At 43.7% G+C, this 22,525-nt stretch overlaps 1 protein-coding gene across 4 annotated transcripts in view; it reads left to right on the top strand.

Annotated features, from left to right (window-relative positions):
* Positions 1-22,525, top strand: part of LOC124404390 (ankyrin repeat domain-containing protein SOWAHB) — a 122,843-nt gene that overhangs the window by 87,566 nt on the left and 12,752 nt on the right. For all 4 annotated transcript variants that reach the window (XR_006929003.1, XM_046878480.1, XM_046878479.1 and 1 more), the window contains 3 exons: positions 580-582; positions 19,443-19,541; positions 20,241-20,246. Coding sequence is in view for 3 of the 4 variants with exons in the window: in XM_046878480.1 (XP_046734436.1) it covers positions 580-582; positions 19,443-19,541; positions 20,241-20,246 (108 nt within the window). In the remaining variant the exon portion in view is untranslated. The remainder of the gene's footprint in view (positions 1-579; positions 583-19,442; positions 19,542-20,240; positions 20,247-22,525) is intronic.

The following is a 22,525-nucleotide window of genomic DNA, read 5'->3' as shown; positions in this document are numbered from 1 at the left end:
TTGGACGAAGGGTTGATTGGTCGGAAGTTGATCGAAGCCATGATTTTTCAACATTTTATTCAATTTCCTTCGATGGAAGGAAGGCTGGATACAAGGATTTAGGTACGCAGAGTCAACTGTTCCAGGCGTATATATATCTTGGTGCCCAACCTATAACGCCTTGTCATTATTTATATTAGCATAATGACAGGCGAACAACTTCATTTGCATTCAAGATCACGCGTTTATAACCAAGCTTCGCCCGATGCTGGGAGATGTCAAACTCCCGGAGAGCACCATTTATTCCAGTTCATTCTTAACGCGGTTCTTTCTCCCATTCACTACATCTCTCTGGCATTATACACAGCCGTGTTCGTACATAAATGTTCCTGACGCAAACAGAACATTATGTCCACGGATTACACGTGTCGTCGTTTTTATTTCTGGTCCCCAGCTACGTGGGGAATTATTTCTAAACGGGATAAAGGACCACGAATAGTGCTTGTGGAAATCATGAAACTGTGTTAAAGCTGCTTTTATATAAAACATTCTACATTAGGGTAAAAATTTTATGAACCTTCAACTCTTAGGCGTGATAAGTATGTACGGAGGTTTATCGTAAACTGGTCGAATCTAAGTCAACACAATACTTTCATTCAAAAATCATCTTCAACCTGACATGGGGGGTTTAATTTTAATATGTTAACAAGTCTGGTAGTCACTTTTTTCAAGGAACAGTCACTTAAGTCACTTTTCAGCTCCAATTTTTCTCCCAGATCTCTTCAGATTGATTTCGGAAAATCAACTGTGATCACATTGTTCATTGTTTCTGTATCGAGATGTTTCGCTCGAAAGGGCAGTAAATTCATAAATCAGAATTTCGTACATACTTGTCGTTTGATTACTGTGCAACAATTAATTCTAGTCAGTTACTCACTTTTTTTAGACGTCTTAACTGCTATCAGACATGGGTGTATTTCTAATCATTTCTACACGTTTTGAATCATCGAAGTAGACCGAAAGCAACACAACAATTTGATGAGACATCCGAAATGTTACACAAACACCGAGAACATTACACGTTACTGAAGCGAGAAGCGTGATCGAGGCAAATCGGGTGGCGGAATGGACCGAGGAATGAAAGGGTTAGAAATAACAAATTATCACGATAGTCTGGAGGCAACACGTATCGCGGATAAGGATCTAAAATATTATGTAAATAGAGGTGTGCGCATTTATAAAGCGTAGCTGAGGATCCCCGCGCGTTGAGAATTCGCTATAGATATGATGGTTGGGTTCCTTGGGAGGGCAGGCTACCTTATACCTACCTACCTACCTACCTACGGGAATAAAAACCGCATAATATAACATTTAGCACACGCTTAAACAAAATTGCTGTAATCCCGCGAGAATGGAGAGAAGGCGAAAAGAAGGTAATACGTAAGTATAGCGCAGCGCAGCGCAGCGCCGCTTGTATACATGTGTACCCTGGAGCCTATGAAGGGATAAGAGGAGGAGACTGTTCACGGCGCAACGCATACCCGGACTCCTCCATATAATACACCGTAGGATTAACATAGTATGACGATTTACATAATGCTTATAATTCGAGTAATTATCAAGGGAAATATACACAATTTAATATAATGGTGGATGTTTAGGGGTTCCTTTATCAGCTCCCAGAGATCTTGCGCCTTGCCTTGCTAGTCTTAGCTTCTTGCTGCTCCTGCTGCAGGATCATGCAGGTGCAGAGGTCCACGCCCTTCGCGTCAATAGAATATAACCTGTCCCTACGCCGGTTTTTTTTTTAATCACGATTCTTACGGCAGCCTAGATTTTTCCACCCATGTAATTTCGTTCACAAATTTTCGAAACGGTTAAATCAATTCAACGTTTCTTAGCACAGGTGATACAAAAGCTATAATACTCCTTCACCGTAATTTTTCTTTATCAAGGCAATGAATTTAAGGATTTTCGAATGAAACAAACCAAGTTGAAAACACCTTTCAAAGTATCTTCCAAATGGTGCGACTAGCTGTTTAATGCCCAAAATTAAATGACTTACCTGCGAGTTTCCATACAAGATTTCAGCATCGCGATGTATCGTAAACAGATATTTATAAGCTACACCACGTAGCAGAAGTAAACGATATTCGAAGGTATATTACGAGGAGAAAGAATGCGTGTGGCCGGGATTATAGTGCGTTTAAGATTGTAAAGCAGGGTTGAGTATATCGAAGGTGGATTATAGAAGCACAAGGTGGGCACTGGACTGAACTGTTCGTGAGCCGTGGAGTATGGTCGGTCCGTTATTAATTACTCTAGCGTTAAACTGGCAATTTAAATTTCTAACTGAAGACTGGGACTACGTCGGATGGCCGCCGCGTCCCTCTTCAATTCGAAGTGCCCTCTTGGGATTGGGGTTCACTGGCGATGAGCAGGTCCCGTAGCTCTAATGACGAAGCATCATCGCGCCTCGTCTCATCCCACCTGCCAGACCTTGATGGATATAATCGCTCTTTTAATATATTTTAATTTATGTTTTCACCTGAGGAACCTCTCGCGCGCGTTGCGTTGATTTCCTGGAGCGATGACCGCTTCGCGACGACGCCGCCATTCAAACCACATTCACATCGTTATAAACAAAGAAAAAAATTAATTAATAATGATCAATGAAACGGACCGGATATTTCAACCATTCGATCTCTTCGTGCGGTAGTTTTAACTAACGATTGTATACGGAAAGTGCAAATACTGTTCATTGTGCGTTTTCTGACTTCTGGGATAGTAACTTTATCCCTGATACGAGCAGGTGCTCCCTGGGCTGGTTCGTCGTCTGTTTTTTCGCCACTTCCTAGGGAAAGAGAATGAGAAATATGATACCTAAGGATCTTGTTATAAATTGTAAATTTTTCCTGCGAGTCGCGACTGAAGACTGTAATGAATAATTGGTTCTTCACATCTGGACTTTTCGAATCTTCGATTCCATCAGAAAGTTGCGTGTGCGTGTGCCTACGTACGTGTAGGTAACCTCGTCGTATCTCAAGGCAGGTGGAAGGATCCGGGGTGTCCATATTTATGCATAAGTGGGATAATATACTTCATCCATTTACTATAATCCTCCGAAGTAATTTCTATAGAGATAAAGTCGACGATCGCATCGCACATATCGTATCTATAGGTATAATATCTATCGGACGTGTGCCCAGGTAGCGGTGAAATAATGAAAATGGTGTCTCGAATTATCCGGCCAGCTTATTTCAGTTATTTTATTCTAGTTTACGAGGAGTCGTAACGGCGCCGAGTAGCTGACCGTAGATTAAAATTTCACTGCGTTATCCCACCCAGGTTACGACGCATCGGCTCGAGTAGGTAAAAAGGTGGATCCATCTTGGGTGCAGACACTAGTCGTAGTGAACCGAACCATCCGAGCTCGTTGAACAAACTGCTTAATTACAGGTTAATTATCCGGAATGTACTGCGGGCTGTATGAGTGGAGAAATATCGTGTACGGATGAGAAGAAAGAGGACGAAACGTAGAGAGAACGGATGAGTACCTGCAGCTAAGTGATAAACGTCATCTGTCAAGTAGTGTTCGTGACGCAAATGTCCATGACTGTACTAAATACGTGGATAAGCATACACATACCTATACGTATACGTATACCTTGCTGGTAATTATGAAGTCGTAACCATAGACACGTATGGCATTATGTACATATAGGCTAATTAGAGAAACGTGGGATCTGGCAGGGCTTAATTACCTCCAACTTACCCCTCTCATTATTTTCACGGAAACCCTTCGCATTATACCGATCATACCCGCGTTTATCTCGAGTCCCGATTGCGAGATCGCAATATCCGGAATGCCTCAGCTGGATATTAATTTACGATCGCGAAAAGATACTCGGGAACCACTGTCCCATCACGCGTTCCTCCAGACAAATGTACACGCGTGTCCGTACTCTGCACGTATGTCTGTAAAAGCGATAGAAATCTTAAGCTCGAACGACACGCACCATCGGAACCCGCGTACGAGTGAATACGTGAAGAAAATTTCGCCAGATCAAAGGCTCGCACGATCCGCTACTGATTTGTCAGTGCAGCTGCTCCAGGATAACGAGCTACCCGCCACTCTGCCAGCTTCTGGATCGTTTCACGAAATTAGTCCACTACTGGAAGAATTTCGTGTCCACCCAACGCTCGAATTCTCGTATTCCTTTTGTCCATTCGTCCCGGGATGTTATAATGCTAATTGTACTCCTCGGTTACTGACAGTTTACAACTCGAGTATCTACGTACTTTTTGACGTCTGTCTATTCGTTTTGATCTACTTTTTTGATTTACTTTGGTTCTTTTTCTAGAAAGTTGCGTTCGGTTTGAAAAGACCGAGTTTGCCTCCTTTTTACACGAATACTTGATATGCAGTAAAGTTGATCCAAATGTCTGATTGTCTGATCATATTTCACATAAATTGGTCTACGAGTGATCCTTTGGCGATGCAGTGTCTCGAGTCGATAAGTTTTTCTTCGAACCATAATCGCTCAATAGAATAAAGAAAACTTTCCCCCGGAAAAAACTATCCGAATGAATCACAAATTTTCCTAAGAACGTACTGAAATCTTATAACAAAAATCGATGCAACCGGAAAGACAAAGTTGACTCAACCACTGGAGGCTCTTCAAGTATTGCAAAAGATGGCAAAAGCCATGGATTATATCGAGGACCGAAATAGAAAAAAGGGTTTGGCGTGGATGTAGATTGAACAGCGGGGTTAGAGGTCGCTGCAGGAAATTTTGTAGCATTATAAATTGTACACATGTCTTTGCGTTATGCTGGTTCGTGCGAATGGGCAATCATAGGTGCATAAGCAGCGTGTTTCAAAGACCAATGGCGAAGCCAGGGGGAAACGAATGCAGAGGAGGGTCGTTTGAGGGTAAGGTAAAGGGAGAGAGGGAGGGAGGGAGAGAGGTGAGGGGTGGTAGACTCACTCAGGTATCTAAAGATCTATCTGAATAATAACGTGTACGACAACATGTCAAATTATACAGAGCAACGGCGGAGAACGAGTCCTCCTTCAGACGGGCGGGTGCGTGTCAGCATTCGTTCGTCCGTCATTCTACGCGATCGCGTTATACACGGTACTGCGGACACTGTAACAATAATTCAAGAACACGAGCGTCTGTCTGTGTGCTTGTGCGTGTGGCCGAACAACCCACGGCATGTGTATAACATTAGGCGTATAATTATATTCCATATAAAAATTGTAATATAATAATATCACTATGGCGACATGTGTTCACGGGAAGTTTGACAACGGTACTTTGGTGCTGGCATAATTGCGAGGTAGCTCATTTGTACATCCATACCCATTCATTGTCGGAACATTAGCCCCTCCGGGTCATCAGACGCCTCGATTCACCACTTTGAGAACTGCGATCAACACCGATACGCATACTTTGGACCTACTTAAGGGCACCTACTTTTCTTGTATACCTATACGTCTTCACTGGCTGGTGATAATTAAATCACAGCCCAGTCTATGATGATCGTTGGACACACATGTGCATCTCGGCATATACATTGCAGACAAAGTTTTCTTTCGTCGTTGCAAAAGGTGCTCGTCTATAGTGTTGTTGATGTCGGTATTAACACGTCACCCTTCATGCTGTCCAAACAGCAGTTAGACGTCTGGACCAAATTGGTGCTGAACGGTAGGTTAAAATCAAACTGGAAAATGCACATTTGAGGAAACCACTCGGCCGATTGCAATATTTTTTCTAAAACCGATATTCGTGTGCAGTAAATTTGCACAGACGAATGCTCACTGCAGTCACATTTTTACAATATGTACTTCCTGTTACTGTGTAGGTACATTTAACTCCGCATTAATGGTAAATAACTAATATCTTGTGAAAAATTACGATTGATAGTTCATAACCTTTTTCAATTATTTGTTTCATGTTGGTTTTCTCCACATCTTTACCACCTGATGATCGTTCTCATGGCCGTGGACTGGAATCCAGTATGTAAGTACCAAGAGTTGCCTTACGCTTTGCGTATAGATTGTTTTAACAATGGTTTGGTTCTAATATGGGATCCATGAAAATATCCTACCGTCCTATTGCACAAATATTTGATTCCCGAGCAGGATACTCGCACTCCGCAAAATGCTCTTTGATTGATCATGTTAAAAATATGCCGGGATACACGAACGTTGTGATTACGGTTATTAGACGAGAGAGAAAATAGAGATCCATCGATTGATCGGTCGAATGCGCGCGGTCCCCTGTGATCGTAATATTAGCTATTAGTGATACTGCGGTTATACAATATAAGTAATCGAAGCTTAACGTTTAATCCCTGCAGTGCAGTTTTGATCGGGATATTTCGGGCTTAGTCGAACGATTCAATTACCCGGCGGCACCAGCCTCTGTGATGTAGCCTTCCTTCCACCAACCTCAACCTCATTATACGAATCATCGCGTACAATCGCTCCCCCCTTCTGGATGGGTACTTCCACCCTCCCTCCGTCGTAGATCACCGTGGATCCCGCATCTTCCATCATTTCACCGTTTTTCCCCGTAAAACTGGTTTGCAAATTTGGTCTTATAGCCCTTTAAAAGTGATGAAACACTGGTTACGTTTCAGAAATACAGACAAAAAGTTTAGCCACATGGTCAAACGAGACAAAACCTTGTTCAGGTCTTCCGGATTAAGGTACAAAAATAATCCGCAGGTTCCGGAACTCGGGGGAAATCTCTATAGCGCGGTTATTCGACCCATTCCGCGGCCTCGATGGCCTCGTATGGCACAGTCGGCCAACCCTTGGTGACGGTGACGGTGACGGTGACGGCGATGGCGATGGCCGTGGTCGTTGTCGCGGCTGTGGCTGCGGAAGCGAACGCGTATTTCGGGATAATACGATCCTGGTGATTCACGGGATACGCGGCGCCTGCGGGTAGCGGCTCACCGCACGCCAGATGCCTGCTGCCCACTACTTCACCACCGGGAAACCACCCCTGGACACCCTTCGCTACGGCAAAGGGCAACCATCACCAGCCGCAAAAATCTGTAACGCCTCACCCTTGCGGCCTTAATCCAACCTCTGCATGTCGTACTTCTACGTTGACGTGGAATCAATTACTCAAGAAATCGCATCGTGGCGAAGGATATGATTGAAGTTGTGATTATACGATCATCTTGCACAGTACGTGGAACTTCAAAGCGCGGTTATAGGTTCATTATAGTCAAGAATTCCCGATTTTTCAAACCGAAGTCACACTCTCAAAACGGAACACTGTTCGTTTATCTTGCGAAATGGTAATTCTTGGAACTTTTCAGTATTTCACGTCTTCAAAATTGATGCGTTACTTGTTTTTCTAACGCAATTATAAAAGTTCGTCACCTTTATTTTATGTAAGGTATAAAGGATGCAGAGTTACGGTGTAGGAAATTTAATCATTTAGTGGGATATGGTTGAACCGTATTGATCTTCTGATGTGTTTATGGTTCAGAACTACAGATTCTTTCTCTCGAGCAATATTGATGGGTACTATCCATACTTCTAAACAACGACTTAATATTTGTGGAAAAGAGTTTCAAGAAGTAGAAGTTTAGCACAATAGCGATTGATTTCATGGACTTAAAGGTTACAAGTGTATCCACACGACATCAAATAACTTTCCGAAGATTTCCCAATTTTGCATCTGGTCTCAAGTGCGATTCCTACATTCAATACCTTTGATCCACGCGGCGGAATTGAAACCTAATATTTTCTGCAAACATCAAGTGCATTACATTCTGACAAAGTCAACCACATTAAATATTAATTTCAATTCACAAGCACAAAGAAATGCGTTTTCACGGTCTCTCCGTGATTTCCCGCAGCTTCTACTTTTTCTTGGGTGTTCCATGTCGCCGGCATTTTCCCTAATTCTGGTTTCACAATGCGTCGTCGTGTGCGTTCAGGGTATCGCGTATGGGTTCCCATAAAAGTTTCTGATGTAACAAACTTATTTGTGTAGAGTGTCGCGCATGTGACGCCTAGGTGGGTCTATCTGTCCAGCGTACAGTCTACCTGGATGAATTGATATTTGAATCACGTTACCCGCACTGAGGTAATTGTGTTAAATGAGCTGGTCACGTATGCGTCTCGTTGTTCGGAGGACAATGCCGAACACTACCAGTGGTGGAATGGAAATAATAGAATAAACTCCCTTTCTCTCTTTATCCCTCTCCCCCTCTCCCCCTGTCGTGTACCTCTACGCGATACATCGCACCGGCAGAGCCGCTGCCGCGGGTCTCTCGCGAACAAATACGACGTGCGTGATTTTCAATTAGCGCCACTGTGCCTCGACAGCGGATCTCGACTGCTAATTCCCCTTCGTGGCTTTACGAAACGGACACCTGTCCGTTGACGGTTCGTGACTCACTTCGGTACCCGGCACATAATGTCAAATCGTTCATTCACGATTTGGTGACGAATATACCATTCTTTGCTGGCACGATGTAGTTTCAAGACTAGTTGAAATTCGATCAACTCATTTCATCATTGGTAGTCTCTATGAAACCGAGGAGATCGATGAATGGTAATCGCATCCACGAGTGATCGTTGAATTATTTAGCATCAGGCTGAAGAGCAAGAGGAGTGTTGAGTGTTGATCTGGTGCCTCGTCCTCGTGGGAACGACTCCCACTCGACGCGAACCTTCGGTAGGACCCGGGTTGATTTAATTGCCCCAGAAGATGAGGCCGAAAAAATTCTCCATATAATGATCCCTTTCCTTTCCCATCGATCCCTACTGCATGTGCCAGCTTAGCCCGTTACCTTGAACGATCGTCGACGTACCTTCCGTAGGCATATTACATGCAGTATCTGATCGATACCGATCATGGATTCTCACCAATTTTGCGCATGATACGGAATCATGGAACGAAGTTGGAAGCACTCGTCGAAAATGGTTTCATCGTGAGTTCAAGAGAAGTTCAAAACCTTGAACAAAATCACGAAAGAAAGACTATAATTAGTTGGACTGCTGTTGCCGTTCAGTCTAGCATTTAGAAAATGAAGACGTCATTTCGGTAACCGATATGTCCGGATGATCGAGCCGTCATTGTCATGGAAGGTAAATAACGGAAGTATGGAACAAAGTTGGTTAGAATGGAGGTGAAATGGCGCGTGTATAAGCGGGGCATTGTTGGGTCTAACCAGATTACCATTGTTGGGTATGTCGCAAAACGGGCCCACTGATCCATTTATCGTCGATTGTCGTTTAATAAACCATTAAATCCCGGCTAAACGGGAACGATTATCGTCCAGGATGCCCATTGTGCCACGGCAGTCTCTCTGTGACAACGATACTTACAACTCCTCGGTTCGCATCCCTTCTTCGGTATCTTCGGACCTCAGTCGGTCGTCTCTTCCATTGTGCCTACAGGAGAGGCACGCCGGTCGCATTGTCGCCGATTTACGAGGACCGTCCAGGCGCCATCCTCCCCTCCCTCCGGGGGGGGGCCTCTTTCCCTAATTTTACGGACCCTCCGTGCGTGCTTCTTCTCCTCGCCATGAACAACAAGGACCAGAAAGTGTGCGAATGCTCTGACAGCCGCGTTTAGCTACCGCGCCTCACAATCGGGGATGCGATTCATCGGCCCGCAGGGCGGTCGGTTCGTCACCGCAAAAACCGGCCGCAATGTATAGCCTGCGACCTGTTTCAAATATACTCGTACATAGCAGGGACTTTGGTGCTGAAGGAACGCTTCCGAATTATCCAATTTGCGACGCGCCGCAGCAACGAAAGGACACGTGGAGAGTCGGAGGTAATTGGTGTACATCGTTCTAAATTAGTCCTTATACGCGGCTGCGCTATACACGAATCCTTTTTCCTTGTGACAGACACGCGAGCTCCGGCCCACACTCGTTCTCTCGACTAATTTTCGTCGACAAAGTATACGCCAGAGGCTCTCGGTGGAATCGGTATTAGTCCTAATCATGGCAATTGCGCGGAAATTTTGTGGAAATGCGAGACCTTGGACAATCGATTGTTCGGTAAATTCTAGATGGGGTGGTGCTTAATGTTGACATTATGAAAGAGGAGGAGACATTTTGCAATCATAGTTTTAGATTAGAATGATGGTTATGACTTGGGCGAGTAGCCAAGTCGACTGTGTTCATCTTTGACAATTTTTAAGTGTCTGCGAATCAAAAATGATAGTGAACTGTTGTAATGGGGCAAATAATGACTTGTGATTTTTGGATACCCGGAAACAAAAGTGGGAAAATGTGAACCATGACCGTTAACCCTGCTAGGGTCGTGAAATCATCTCAGAAACTTTTTGAACTCGGTGTTCGATTTTCCAACACACGTAATCCAGTGGAAATGATTTTTCCAAAATTTTCTAAAATGACGAAAGATTATATTAAATACAATCTTTCCAATAAGAAATTCCACAGTTTAAACTCTGGAAGTCATTGAATTTTCTCCACAAAACTGATTTAACAAAGCAGATACTCGAGTAGAAGAATAAATTTACCCGCCATATCGGAGCAGTTAAAATTTTGCTTTTCGACAAATTCGCCAATCTTGAACGCTTACATTTTGGAGAAGAATTCCGGTGAACGGTGTATCGATTCGAACTGGTGTGTAAGGTAGGTATAATCAGAGTGTATGCGTGGTGTGTCGAGCAACAAAGCAAAGCCATCCTCAGCTCTCCTGCTCGTACATGCCTTACGCAAAACAAATTTTTTCGGTCGTTCCTGAGACGTCGCGGTTTCCCCCCTTTCCCTTTCTTGCATCTTGCCGTGCCCTCCGGGGGCCTCACCCTCCTTCCGTGGGACAGGCATAAATACGCGAAGAAGACACTCCTGCAGGACGATGAAAGAAAAAAAAATTGAAAAGAAGAAGAAGAAGAAGAAGAAGAAGAAGAAGAAGCTACAAAGGACGGCAAGCGCGCGGTCTCTCCGAGTGATACGATACGATCTTATACGGGATGTGCAGCAGATACAGGAATGTATACTAAACTTCTCTAGGGAGCCCCTCTTCTCTGAGAAAACTGCAACTTCTTCTCTTTTTCTCTTGTTTTCATAAATGTCTGTATTTTTAATCTTATTTGTAACTTGCGTTGGATTTTTTATTTCATTTTATTCTTATTTTTTATGTGTGGTTTTTTTTTTTTTTTTTTTTTCTTTGTTCGTTTTCAATCATTCCTCTTTTTGGTTTTACAACTGTTTTCGATCTTTGAATTATTACGGAGGCAAAAATTCATGGGCCCCACGACTTCACGGGGAACAAATGTCCTGCGATAGCAATATTGAAATATACTTTATTAGCCCTGTAAGACATTAGTTTGAGCATCTTTTAGGAACGGTTAGTCTTGCCGATTTAGAGATCTTCTGGATCAAGATACGGTCGTAGGTTGTGCAGTATATTTTACGTTGAGAATAAAAGTTATCGTTGAATGGTATTTTAGCCGTTTAATCGAGCTTTCAGATCTGACAGAAACTTTCATCCCCATAACGTTTGCAATTTTCTACTAAATTAACGGTTTGAAAAACTTGAAGCATTTTGCGATTAATAAAATTTTGAAAAATTTACGGAAACACTACAAATATATACTCGCAGCCGATTCTTTTCGGCTTTGAACTTGTTGCTCTTTACTGTTTAGCTGAGTCTGGGTTGTTCGTTATTTTTTTTTTTTATTTTTTTTTTGGTGTCCGCATAAGCACAATTTGCAAGCTCTACCATTTTCCAAAGTGATCTTGAAAAATTACATCGCTCTGGGTGAAAATAAACTTGGAATTTGGTCATCTCGTTAATGAAAGAAGAAGAAAAATGTTCAAATAAAGAAACCAGAACAAAATTTCAAGTGTTCAAAAACCATTCCAATGATGCACAAATATCTAGACATGTAGAAAATGTATTTCAACAACAATATCGCACATAATTCAACGAACGAAGTACGCGTTCAAATAATCTGAAAATCGAAGTACATACAACCGAAATATCAGCGGACAGTAAAAATTCACATCATTGACGATCAACCATTTTGTCTTCGAACCATCCGATCGTGATCAAAGCAAGCGGGTTAATCCGTCTCGGACAATTATCCGACTGCAGACCTTCGTTAATCGGCTTTAATCGCGGTTAATTATACAACCGTTGAGAAGCACGGCTAGAAAAAGTAGCAGAATATCTATCCGAGATACCGACACCTGCCACTAATTACCTCGTTTCAGCCCGCAGCTCCCGCATGTGACGGTCTAAGCCTCCGGCAGACACGAAGATGCACCCATACACCCCAGACTTCCTACCCCGGCTCGCTTAGCTACTATAAATTCAGCGGAGGATTCGCCAATTCCTCGAGCCTGCAGTGTGTGTGGGTGTGTGTGTGTGTTCAGAGTATCTCCGTGTCCCTAGTTTCAATTTCGTAATGCCAATCCAATCATGTAAATCAGGGGAACATTATTAGTGGTGGCAATTGAGACCCGCTGTCTCTCTCTATCAATCCAACCCCTCCCATCCCCCCTTTCTCTCTCCCTCTTCCTCTCTCTCTCTCTCTCTCTCTCTTTTGGAGTGGGCACAGAGTGACGCCCGACTAATCCTAGGTTTACCTAATCGTCCTCCTGCTGCTCCTGGCCCTCATCCTCCCCACGCCCCCAGCCCCCGGGGGCGCTGGAAAGCGGCTTATAGTTTCACCCCTTCATCCCTCGCCAGCTCTGGCCGGATTCGAAACTGAGCTTCTACCACGGTTAGGTACCGAGGATCGGAATCCGCCGTAGTGCAGACCAGGGAAAACCCCCCATCGGCCGGGTCTCGGTCCGCGCTGATATTCCACGCTGGGTTCGTATTACTGCTGGGGAATTTTCTTGCTGGTTAGAATTTATACGGCTGGGTGTACCTACTTCCCTCGATCTCCTGTTCGAGTTCCAGCTAATTGTAAGAGCTGGCTAATCCATCGTGATGCGAATTACGCAGAGAGATCTGTTTTCCACTTCTGAACTTTACTACTTGCGCTTGATCTTCGTTTCTGGACCTTATACTACACTCAATACAACGCTTGTCTTGCAGGTCAACTTTGCGGATGACTTTCTCGAGCAGGAGTCAGTGAGACGGGAAACACTAAATAATGAATTCGAGACCCAAAGAGGTACAGAAATTGTGATTACTTGTTGAGGCAGAACAAGCGTCTACTGTTGAAAAACAGACTCTTTAGCTGTCGTCACATCAAGGATAAATGCACTTTCACGTCTCTTGTCTGCCATTTTCCATCAAATCCTGCTTCTAAATACCAAATTGGATTGAATACTTTGACGATTTACGGTGAATGCAATAGCAATACTTTATTCTACCCATACCCATCGTGTTATAGTTTCAATTAAGAACTAGCATACCTTTTTCCACATGATAGTCGAATTCATTTTAGCACATTTTTTAACAATTCTGACGTTGGCGCTGTTCGGGATTATTAAAGTGGCAAACCGTCGGATCGAGTTTGCAACAGGTAAAAACAAAGACCGCAATTTATCGACGAGTGCGAGCTGTGGGAGCGGAGCAAGCACGGTTTAATAGGCATTTTGCGGTTGGTTTTTGAGGTCGATTCTGCGAGGCTGGAGCATAACAGATTGGCGGTTCACGGTAGCTGAAAAAGGCAACAAAACCTCTCGGAGTACCTCTATTATACCTACGTTTTCTACACAGATGAATAAATGAAGAGAGGATTTGAATGGTCATAGCTGAAGCCGGTCTACTCAGCGCTAGGATTTCCATGCAGTGGTGCAGTGCAGTCTGGTTAAACGATGATCATCCGGTCGCTAAATTGCACTCCGTTCGGCTAATGGCCGTTACTAATGTGCCCTTCGGTAATGGTGGTCGTCCAGTAGCCACCGGGACTTTGTCTATCCTGATGGCAATGCCTTGTCGCGTCTCGACTCAGTGCGGAAACCACCTGCGAGTTTCTGCTTCGTGGGCTCTTCTCCTTCGGAAGCACTTTGTACGAAACGGCGAACAGGCCGACACTCACCTGCTTCAGAAGTTGCTTGTTTGCATCCGTACTGCACGAGATTGCGTTACAATAGCTATCTTTGCGAGGAGACACGAAAACCCCAAACCATCGTCAACGTCGCTCTTCCTGCGACGAAGCACCTGACATACCGCTGCAGGAAATGTCAACAAGTTTGTTCCATTATGCAAATATATCTCCGTCTCTAGATTTACTCTTTTGAAACGGTCGTTAATGCTTGCAGACTAGTCACTCGTGTAACCACTTTACGGAACTTCGTTCGACGTTACATCAACCGGCGGAAGTTCCATGTTTGTCGCGTCTTCTTCTGGGTCTGGTCATCGGATTCGAAAGTTCCAAGTTTGGAATTCAAAATCCTAGGTTATTTTTATGAGTCACATTTTCGCGAATATAAATTCTACGTATATGATTATAGCGTTGTACACAAGTGGAATTTTCAAAGGAATGAAAAACTCAGTCAACTACTCTCTACTATATTTAGCTCAATCCATTTTGAAGATCAGTTTCCCTGGCCTGAGATATTTGATTTATTGTTTCAAAAATAATTACAAAGTCAACTGATGCATTTATGTCTCATTACGTAAACGAGTCCATTCTATTTGTGCAATTTGCATCGAGAAAGTTTCCGCCATCGATAGAACCAAGCGCATAAGCCGTAAAGGATAATTTTTATCGGGACAGGATCGCAGTGGTCGAAGCAAGGCGAAGGCGTGACGGTTCGCCTCCTGTCAGACAAATACCAAGTGAATCCGCATATTACGCGGGCATCCTCTCGTGGCGGGTGCTTCTGCTGCTGTAGCACCGCGACGACGAGGAGCACCAACATCGGCGGTGGTAACCTGGTGTTGAAAATTATTCAATTTACATACAGAAGGAAAGGCCGGGATGTTGTTCATACCGCTGCAGTTGCAGCTATCCGTACACCGCAGGATTTGCAACCGTGCACCGATCCTGTCGGATAACATTGTACGCTTGGGGAAGGACGAACCCCGATCGATCAATGCGATCTCGTGTAATTTGATGTACGGCTACGCCGCTGCTTCCCTCCGACACCGAGTTCACTCTACCGTGTAACTGCGTATTGCAGCGTGCCTAAAACATGGCTCCTCCTGACCCAGCGAAGGCGGGACCATTGCTGGGTTGATACCATCCAGGAATTGCGAAAAAGGATGGTCGGTACAATAACGCCGGAGCGACTGAAGTTCGAGATAGCGCGACATTGAGAATCGTCAAAATGATGGTTAAAGTATGTCTTATGAGACGTTTTCTTACCTTGGATAAAGTCCAGGTGGTTCTTATAGTAGGAAGTTATTTGTATAAGAAAATTTTCTGAGAACCATAGCATATTCGAGTATTTCGGCAACTTGGAATCATTTGAACATTCGTCTCTATGGAGTTTTTATCAATTGGATATTTGGACGTTTGCAGTGTTGAATCATTTAAGTTTGGAGCATTTTGGATTATTCCGATTGTAGATCCCCGATTATCATTAAAAAATTGTAAAGTATTCGGAATATCTGTCCATTTTATCGCTCACCATTTCTGCTTAACGCACGAATAGCATCGTTGTGAATGGAGAGACGAGGATAGGACATGCTAATAACACAGACCGCGTCTCGTATTCTGCATCCTGCATCCCGTATCCTGCGTTAGGTACTCGGAATAATTTGCACCGTACAGCTAGGCGTGGGCGTTGACGATATTTCATTGTCAGCCAGCAGTGGTTGCTAATTTTCACGACAAGATACCGCGAGATCTTCGGTGGAGGGAGAGGATCTCGGAACCTGTGAGGAAGAAAACGCGAATACGGAAACCTCAGTAACGATCGATGCGGAATGCTTGAATTTCCAACGTTTCGTTTAGTCGTTCTCCTTCAGCGCGGATCGGGTCTCCACTCCATTCCACAACGATTCGATCTCGTTCGATCCATCGATCGATTCCCGACGACGAGTAGTGCTCTGCACCACGAGACTCGAAGGAGTCGGACAGACTAATCAACGATTGAAGACACGCGCCGCCGCACGCGCCTTCCAAGACGACGGACAACGTCTCTAGATTTGACATCGCGGCGCCTGACGGGGCCTGACGGGGCCCGACGGGGCCTGACAGCGACGTACGCGACGCGTGACCGGAGGCTGGTCGTGCCCTGTGCCGACGTCCTTCCTCCGGGCCCTCAAGAAGAGACGAGGAAGGCACGCGCCACTCTCTCCAACTTCTTGGAATAATTGCGATTGAATCGCCGGCCAATACGTGCGGACCATGCCGTACGACCAACGATCGCCTCTTCCAACGACACAAAGAACACGCTGAAGCACAGCGGCCTTTTAATCAGTCGACTTAACGCTCGACGAACAGACATATCAAAACGAACTTTATATTTCATTGAATTAACGTGCGAATATAAATCGTAAAAGAAGGAATATGTAAACGCAATGATTAGGAATCAGGATAGAAATTACCAGTGTAAGATTGTTTTAAACTTATGGTCCATAGAAGTAAACATTCAAACAAAACAATTTTCAAACGATGTTAACATCGACCATTGTTCTTCGTAACCGTGCAAGCTGATGGATGAATAGGTACGTACAACCGATCATCTTTATACAGCAAAAACTTGAAGTTATTCCGTAATCAAGGACTACTTGAGCTTTCGATCGGGGCTCATCGCGATGCAACATCCTATTACAGCATCTTCGTGGCAATCCAGCGATGCTTTCTGCCGCTCGATCGTTTCACTTACCGATTCCCGTGCCCCGAAGCAGCATCCAAGGCGGATCGGCATCTCTTCCATTCGTCGGAGGAAATACCGCGTCGGGAATATTCCACGGAGCAACAGCATATGCCGCAAAGGTCGCGCGGCTCCCGGTTTCGAGACTCGGTACCCGCGCCCTGGGAGAATAAAGTATCGGTCCAAATCGGGGCCCGGGGAAATCGGGAGTCCCACGGGGCCTGCGGGCCCGCCGCAGCTCGCCGGGAGGATCAGAACGAACCACTAAATATTGTGTTAGCGGTGGAGAATACAGCCCCAGGACACGTGTAGCGGACCGTAGGCCGGATTCCGCACGGGCAGATCGGCCCGCCGATTATACGCTAATTCAACGCAAATTCCTCCTTCGAGATATCTATATCGCTCGCATACATCTCCAGCTCTCGCTTAATCAGCGGCCTGCAAGACGACCGGACCGCTCCTGGATGCCTCCGTACGCGGGGTGCTGCTGACTTCCTCCCTTATATTCTCTCGTCCTTATTTCCCGGGGTGCTCAGCTGGAACGCATACCGAACCGCCGAATGCTCACTCGAAGATGTGGTATTCACAAATTAAGGGAACGCCGAAAGCCTCGCTGCAGCTGCTGTGCAATGCTGATTTTTGTAACTTGAATTCGACTCGCTGTGTTAAAGAAGCTGCGAATTTTTTTCACACTCAAACTGCCGAGCAAAATTTAACTTCAAATTTTTCTTCCCTGCCCGATTTTCGTCTAATTCACGCTTCGATCAAGCTTCGTAGGGAATTTAGGTTATCATTTATTTTCTCCGTCTGAACCAGCATCCAGATTTCATCTGTCACACAAATTGGAGCATTGCATAATTGATAGAACGAGCAGTTTTTTAATTCTGAATAATTTTCGTAGCCAGAGTTTTTTGCTTTTTTTTTTTTTTTTTTTTTTTTTTTCATCATCGGCATATGAAAACAGGATTTTACGTCAGAAGGTAGTTTATTACAGCTTTACCGAGTCTCTATATTTTCAATTCCTCAAAATAAGTTAATTAACGCAGATCCTCGCTGCTGATGAAGCAGTTTCGTAAGTTGAATAAATAAAGAAGTATATAAAAATACAACAATTAAACTCGAATGGCTCCTAATGAACATAGCAAAAAAGTAGCCAATAAAAATAAATCTGGAAACATCTGCACCGTTGATTCCGACTCGCTTCAATATAACGATTAACATGTCCGAGTAATTCCATAATAATGTTCGACATGTTTTCGGTTTAATTAAATCAATTGGACCAAGCACGAAGTCAATTAGTTATACCTGAATTTTTTTCACTTCCAAACTCGCGCGTCTACTTTGTCATACGTATATAGAAAATGTGAATGCAAGTGCGCGCTGCTGCAGTCTTGCACCGTCATCAGGGAGATGCAAACTTGCTCCAGACTACGAGGGGACGGCGAATTAGCGACGGGGCATCATATCTTCATAAAACGTCCTGGTTATTATTCGCCCGAGCGCAAAGGCCGTTAATTTGTCGAGAGAGTCTCTCTTCTCTTTGTCGCAAAAGACACCCACGCACGCCGATCGTCTCGCTCTTCTCCGCCCTTTTCTGCCCTGCAAACACTAGCTGCCGGGATGTCCATCCTCGGTGATTAGGCTCGTCGCCTCGTTAGGACGCCGGTTTTTCCAACCGCTAATGAGACACGGAGCAGTCCTGCAGTCCAGTCCGCGGTGCTGACATGACGTATCTATCTTCCTATAGTCCTTTTTCTCGCATACATCCATTATACGTTTTATATATGTGTATGGTATACACGCGTTGTACGTTTATGGGAATTTCTTCATCGAGTCGAAGCTCTTTTTCGACATTTTTTCATTACGATTTTGCCGGATCTCAGTTGTACTGACTAAGACGCTTTCCGTGTGAATATACACACTGAGAGGGAAAATTCGTTTTAGTTTAAATCAACGGTAAACATTTTGTTAGATCAATAGATCTTGAATTGACACAAATAAATATTTACCTCGCGTTTGGTTTATTCAACGACTTTTTTTTTCTCTCAGTGTAGATTTTAAATAGCTTCAGATATATAGGATGATAATTTTCCTAATTTCTATTTCACAACTTTCAAGATTTTCAGAAATCGGCTAAAAGTTTCGTAAGAAAAAATATATACAGTTGTGTTCCAAAGTTAGCTCCAAAAAATAAAATAGAAGAAAACAAGAAAAAACACTTCTATTCAAATCAACAGAAGTTGCAATTGTTCTGTTGTTCAAATACATGCAGTAAGAAACTATTTTATTCGGTATCCGATCTGGCAAGTTGTTCATATGGAAAGAAAATAATTGACTGAAAAAATAGTGGATAGAAAAAACGAATCCTCAGAGGTCAAATGTCGCATGTTCTTGGCGATGCTGCGGGAGAGCAAGCATTTCGCTATTCGTCGCGGAAGTTCTCGGTCATTTAAATTCGCGAATATTTCGGACGTGTTTCTGAAAATACGCTACAGCTGCTCAAGGCGTGTCTTTACCATGCGGTTACACCGCAAGCGTCGTTTATGTTCTACCTTGGCGATGACGGAGGCGTCGGAGGCGTCGGGACGCTGCAGAAACTGACCCGCGACACCGCATTCCGTCTTTCGCGACGAAACCACTGCGCAAATTTTCTTCGTTCACACTACGATTCGGTGATACGACGAGGTTTCATCGGAGTTCTATTATTGTTACAGACAGCGTTGCACTGGGGTGCGAAACACGGGAATGAGGACATCGTTAAACTCATCGCCGGTACCTACAAGGACTACATCAAGAGTGTCAACGAGACCACGGTGAGCTTGAATTGGAATTTGTCTCGGCGCGAAATTCTGCCTTCCAAATTGCTTGTTTCTTTCTCTTATTTTTCAATTTTTTTTTTTTTTTTTTTTTCGTTAATTATATCTACATAAGTATTCTCGTATTAAGGTAGTTCAAAAAGGGCCTTTTTTTAGATTTTGCTCTCCACCGAGATTCTTGTACTTTTTTACTAGAAAATACCTCACGTGAAGGGGCTGGGCTGAAAAAAGTTTTTTACTAGTGCCTCAACGACGTTGCAATTTCGAAAAATAATATTTTCGGGAATTTCAAAATTGAGATATCCTTAAATCCTTTGGTGGCTATGTTTTGTATGACGAAACAAAAGGTTTTGTCAAACCTGATATGCTTATGATTTTTTTTTAGTACCCAAAAATCTCTGTTGAAATTCCTGAAAATAGCCTTTTTTAATTTTCTTTCTTTCAATTTCAACCTCGTTGAGGCAGTAGTAAAAAAAATTTTCAGCCCAGCCTTTTTGCGTGAATTACCTTTTAGTACAAAAATACACGAATCTCGGAAAAGAGCGAAATATAGAAAAAAAGGCCCTTTTCTAAACCTAGTACACATACGTGTAATATAATCTACCTGACATCTGTCGTTTTTTTCTGTTTCATCCATCGCTCTCGTCTCCCGCTCATCGTGCATGAATATTGAATCAATTGATGATCTTGTTGCAGAATGGGGTAAGTCTATCATACATTAGTTTCAATCAATAGTATTAACTTTCCTGAAACATGCTACCGATTCTTCGAAAACATCATCGACAACAATTTTCGTGCTTCCAATAATTGTTTTTGTTAAGAGATTCTCTTTCTGTGAAAATAATCTACCAACATTTATGTTCAATACCTGTTTGTTTTTTTTTTTGGAAAGTTGTTATTTAAATAGTTAAAAAAGTATCGAACCGATCAAAGCGAAAATTTAATCAGTTCTAGCTTCGATTGAGACTAAAATCATTGAAATCCGGTAGCTCGGTTCTCAAGATATCGTCGGACAAAAAAATTGATCACATACGTACATGCATACACACACACCCACACACACACACAATCGTGCATCTGGAAATGATTGGAGATGATTCTCCAACCTTCAAAACGTGGAGGTCTCGTGAAAACTCAACTTTTCATCCCCGTAGTGATTACTAGACAACTTTCTTTTTTCTTTAAAAATCAGAGAAACGCGCAGTTAAAAAGTTGAAAACACGTCGAGAGGTTGATTCCCCGAATGAAATCGTGGACCTGGTTTACCACGGTCACCAGGCAGGGCACGCGGTGCACGATCGTCGGGGGCGTCGCGACGTCGTCGTCCCGAGAGTCTGGGGGGCGGCGGCCGGCTGATAGGATCAGACGTGTGTGGTCCCCGGCTTTACTCTTTATAGGACTTATATAAGGCTCGGCTCGTTAGCGGCGCGCGACAAACAGGGCATCTGCCGTCTCGTCCCGAAGCCCGAAGCCCAAAGCCCGAAGCCCGAAGCTCGGGGCCCCAGGAAATTCCCCGGCTCGCTTTTGCCGCCCTTGTCCGACTCGGCGTTTGTCTTCCTCCTGTCTTCGCTCTCCAGCTAAGTCGAATGAAGAGAAGAGCAGCGAAGCTGCCTCGTTTGTTTCCCGGTGTAGGTAATCCGAGTCGGGCTGTCGTCACCTCGGTGCCAACTCCGACGGATGAAACACCCCCTCCTCCCTCCTCCCTCGCCTCCAATCATTATTCTTACAGACGCTTTCACACCTGTGAGATTCGTCCGTCACACCTCGACGAGATGCTGTGCTCCTCCAGCCTCCGACCATCCTGGACCCTCACGTGCGTCTTGAAGCAAAAATCGATACCGTGATTACACGTTTCATGATTACTTATATTTTATAGAACGGTTACGAGAGGGTAATTGACTGATAATTTTATTTTTATTAGATGATTTATCATGATTTTTATGATTTGATGTGATTTCTTGAGATTAGAAAAAAATTTCTGGAATTATAAATGGTTTTTTCATTACTGTAATAGATGATTACTGTAATGCAGAATTTTAGTTAATATTTTTCTCATTTTACGTCATCGTCATTTCGGAGATTACCAAATCATTTCGAACGATATATTATCGAACGTGAATTCTGTCTCGATTTATGAAAGGCATCGGAAAAAATTTGGAAGATCACGATCATCATCAGAAAAAGTCTAAAATCGTACTTTAAACGATCACTAACAAAGAAATCAACTTTGATTTTATACAAAACCGTATCAATTCCGAGATGGACTTACCGATTGCCGATAACAACGCGATACGCATGGCAGTAAAGACGAATCGGTGTAGAATTAATTCACTACGTAGTACGTATACGTGAAGCCAGTGGCGCGGGATTTTTAAGCCTTGTGAAACACGTCTTTATTGCACCGCGTTTTGTGGAATCTCGACGATGGTCACAGCTGGCGCGGTAGAAACCATGGAATATACAGAATCCGAAAAGAAAACCGGACGACGAGAGGCGAAAAAAAGCACCAAGAAAGAAAAAAGAAAAGTAAATAACACACACAGGGAAAACGTCGAGGGGGGAGGGAAGGCCTTTTGATAATGGCCGCTCTGGCGCGCAAATCTCTGATCTCTGGGCGGTGATAAGAGAACCTCGTGCTATACACACTGCATGCGGCTAGAGTCCGGCATTATTTATCCCTCGGGCATGGCCGGCCACTGTAGCTTGACGTACTCGTAAACCTTGCCCCGCGTATTTTTGTCCTCGAAATATCGTCGCGGAATTAACCCTCCACCCTGACTTTCTCTGCACTTATAGGGGTTTTGGGAATTTTTCATTGTTTAACAATTTTTACCAGCTAAATTATCGAAATTTTTTTAATGCGAACTGCTGGAATATCGTGTAGGCACCTGAAACTGATTACCTGAATTTTTCAGAAATTTTTTAAAACCCCCAAGTGGGGAAAGGAGAGCCCGGGATGATATCATGAAAAAAAATAACTG

Source organism: Diprion similis, chromosome 3 (assembly GCF_021155765.1).
Source record: "Diprion similis isolate iyDipSimi1 chromosome 3, iyDipSimi1.1, whole genome shotgun sequence".
Lineage (NCBI taxonomy): Eukaryota > Metazoa > Arthropoda > Insecta > Hymenoptera > Diprionidae > Diprion > Diprion similis.
The sequence above is the reverse complement of the archived record's forward strand: the minus strand, read 5'-3'. Positions and strand labels throughout refer to the sequence as shown.